General features: G+C 49.3%; 1 protein-coding gene across 1 annotated transcript; it reads right to left on the reverse strand.

Moving 5' to 3' along the window:
- Positions 1-511: 511 nt before the first annotated feature.
- Positions 512-2,444, reverse strand: Pmar_PMAR022786 (hypothetical protein). The gene has a single exon (XM_002782030.1). It carries the CDS (start codon positions 2,391-2,393, stop codon positions 813-815), a length of 1,581 nt encoding a protein of 526 aa, XP_002782076.1. The 5' UTR covers positions 2,394-2,444; the 3' UTR covers positions 512-812.
- Positions 2,445-2,554: the final 110 nt, after the last annotated feature.

Consider the following 2,554-nt stretch of genomic DNA (forward strand, 5'->3'; position numbering starts at 1 on the left):
TGCCTCTCGTATTGTTTCCGTTCGTCACCTATTGACTTGTCCTGAGGTCCACCGTGAAAGATGCAGAAGAGGCCAGGAAAAGACATTTGCGACGAACTTGGTGGTTCTCAGGACGTTGAAGACGATACCGTCTCGCCCAACTGAGAATATCCGCGATTCTAGCACGCCAGAGCTCCCGCCGCAAGCCGCAATCGGTTCCAAAGACCGTCAAGCTGGCCATCTCTCTCTGATGAATCTCCCCTGGCAGGTCAGGCTCGGCTCAGCCATACATAATTCTCTATCGCGGCCAGACAACCTTCATCAGGTCACTGTGAAGGAGATGGAACCATGTCGGACATGTTGCGAAGTACTACTTCGCAACACCTCCGACATGGTTCATTTGAAATGAACCATTTCCGACAAGGTGTGCTACACCTTGTCGTCAAGTTCCCACATAGGTGACCAGCCCGGGCCATATGATGTGGTTAGTTATGTGACACTCTTTACTGGTCAAAACACGACAGAGCAATCTGAAAAGAGTCGATTAACTTCTTAAATGAGATTCCTGAGCGCTAAGCTACGGGATCGTAGCGGATCATCCGCTGGCAGCGTAGCGCATCAGCTAGAACAACGAAAGTGGAATCAGATTTGGCTCGTGATGCGCCACTCATCTGCTGATGACCGCCACTCCACGAGCCTACGTATGCTCAGTTATTTTTGAAAAGTTCAAGACATGATAAAGGCGTAATATTTTATTATATGAGATAATCATGCTGCTTTCACATGGGACTGAAACTATGCCCCCGATATACCGTCAACACGGGTTTGCCGACTTATCGCAATTCAACTGGACCAGCTTCCCAAATAGTCCAACTCCATGGCCAGTCATGTTTGTAGAAGAGAACAGAGACCCATACGTGGAGGTTGAAGTGGGATTTGAATTCCCAGACATCCGATTTATGATCAACGGTGTTTCCGAAGATGTCCACAGAAATACCGGCTCCGACACCTAACGCCGAGTAATCAATGCCCAGTTCACCATATGCTTTGACATCACCATTGTCCGAAGCATTGACCGCAACTTGGCCATGGAGTGTGACTTTCAATGCAGGAAAGAAAGCAATATCGATTATGACCGAGACCGACATTGCTATTTTTCCCCCGTAAGTGCCATTCCCACCGCTTCCTGCACCCAAAAGACATACTTGAATGCGCAAGCCTGCGAACCCAACATCAGTAGCCCAAACCAGGGCGCATCCAGCGGCTTCGAAAGCAAAGTGTAGGACCTCCGTCTCCGGCTGCTTCAAATGGACTGTGACATTGAGGTATGCTTCATTTTCCTCGATGGCTACATCTTTATAAGCCATATATAGGTCGAGGGCCAAAAGCGTGTCGTTAGAGGCGTAACCAACATACAGGCAGTATGGACTGACCGACTTAACCACACCGCTCCTGCAAGCCGGTGGTAATTCGAATTCCTCCTGCCCTTGTACAGGAGAGTGATGCTTGTACAAGAAGAACTTATGTGCAGCAGTGCCATTGGGGAGGCGGAAGTAATCGATCGGTGCTCCCGACTTATCTCCACGAATGTGTGTCTTGTTCGGCCTCCAGTCGTGGCTCTTCCCATCGTTGAAGAATAGACGAGCCTCTTCGCTAACCAAACGAGTCCTGACGAAGTCAGCGTCCAGTTCCGGAGCCTCATCCTTCGCTGGTGCCCGGTTGTGGCTCTGGAAGATATCATACGCCTGGTAAATATCCTTCATGGCAACGTCCAAAGTTAATGCCTCGTCGAGCTCTTCCCAATGGGTGACGTTGGACTCGAGATAGACTGTATCATTCTCGAAGGTGTTAATTCCCAAGAGCTTCACAATCTGTTTGTGATCCTTGTCAAGATAGAGAACCCAAGCGTTAGTGATCACACCAGTCTGAGCGAGGGCAGTGAAGTTGAGACCCGATTTGGGATCGACACCTTCTACTCCACTTGTGACCCATTTGTTCAGCTTCTGTCCACCTTCATCTACCAAACCTTTATAGACCCAACCATCATCCTCAAGCGTAAGATTGGCATTGAGCCTGCGAGAATTGGGCGTATCATTCTTTCGCCTGGTTCCCTCCTCTACGGGGAAGGACTGTTTATCGAAGAGTTGAGAGGTGCTGAAGTGAGTGTCGTTCTGGCTCATGAGGATATACAGATACGGGTGATTTGGCGCTGCTTGAACTACCGCTTGACCGTCCTTGACGACGAAGATGTCTCGATGAACGGTGAACGACTTGTTATCATCCATACCAGGTAGGACCAGCCCTTTAGTCTCCATAGCCTTGGAGGTGTGACATGACACTGCGTTCCCCTTGATGTCCCTCAGGGCGAGGTTGCAGAAATGCGTCGACTTCATCTGTATGCGAACGTTGCCCATTTTGAAGCCCAAACCACGCCACGTATCGATAGGACGACGAGGAGGATATTCAACATCGGGATGATAAACGCAGCTGCTGACTACTCACTGAATAGTATTCAGTACAACGCTACTGTGCGACTGGAAGCAGTTATGCTTTTCACTCGATTCTCATACCTAAC

Source organism: Perkinsus marinus, assembly GCF_000006405.1.
Source record: "Perkinsus marinus ATCC 50983 genomic scaffold scf_1104296940564, whole genome shotgun sequence".
NCBI classification, from domain to species: domain Eukaryota; phylum Perkinsozoa; order Perkinsida; family Perkinsidae; genus Perkinsus; species Perkinsus marinus.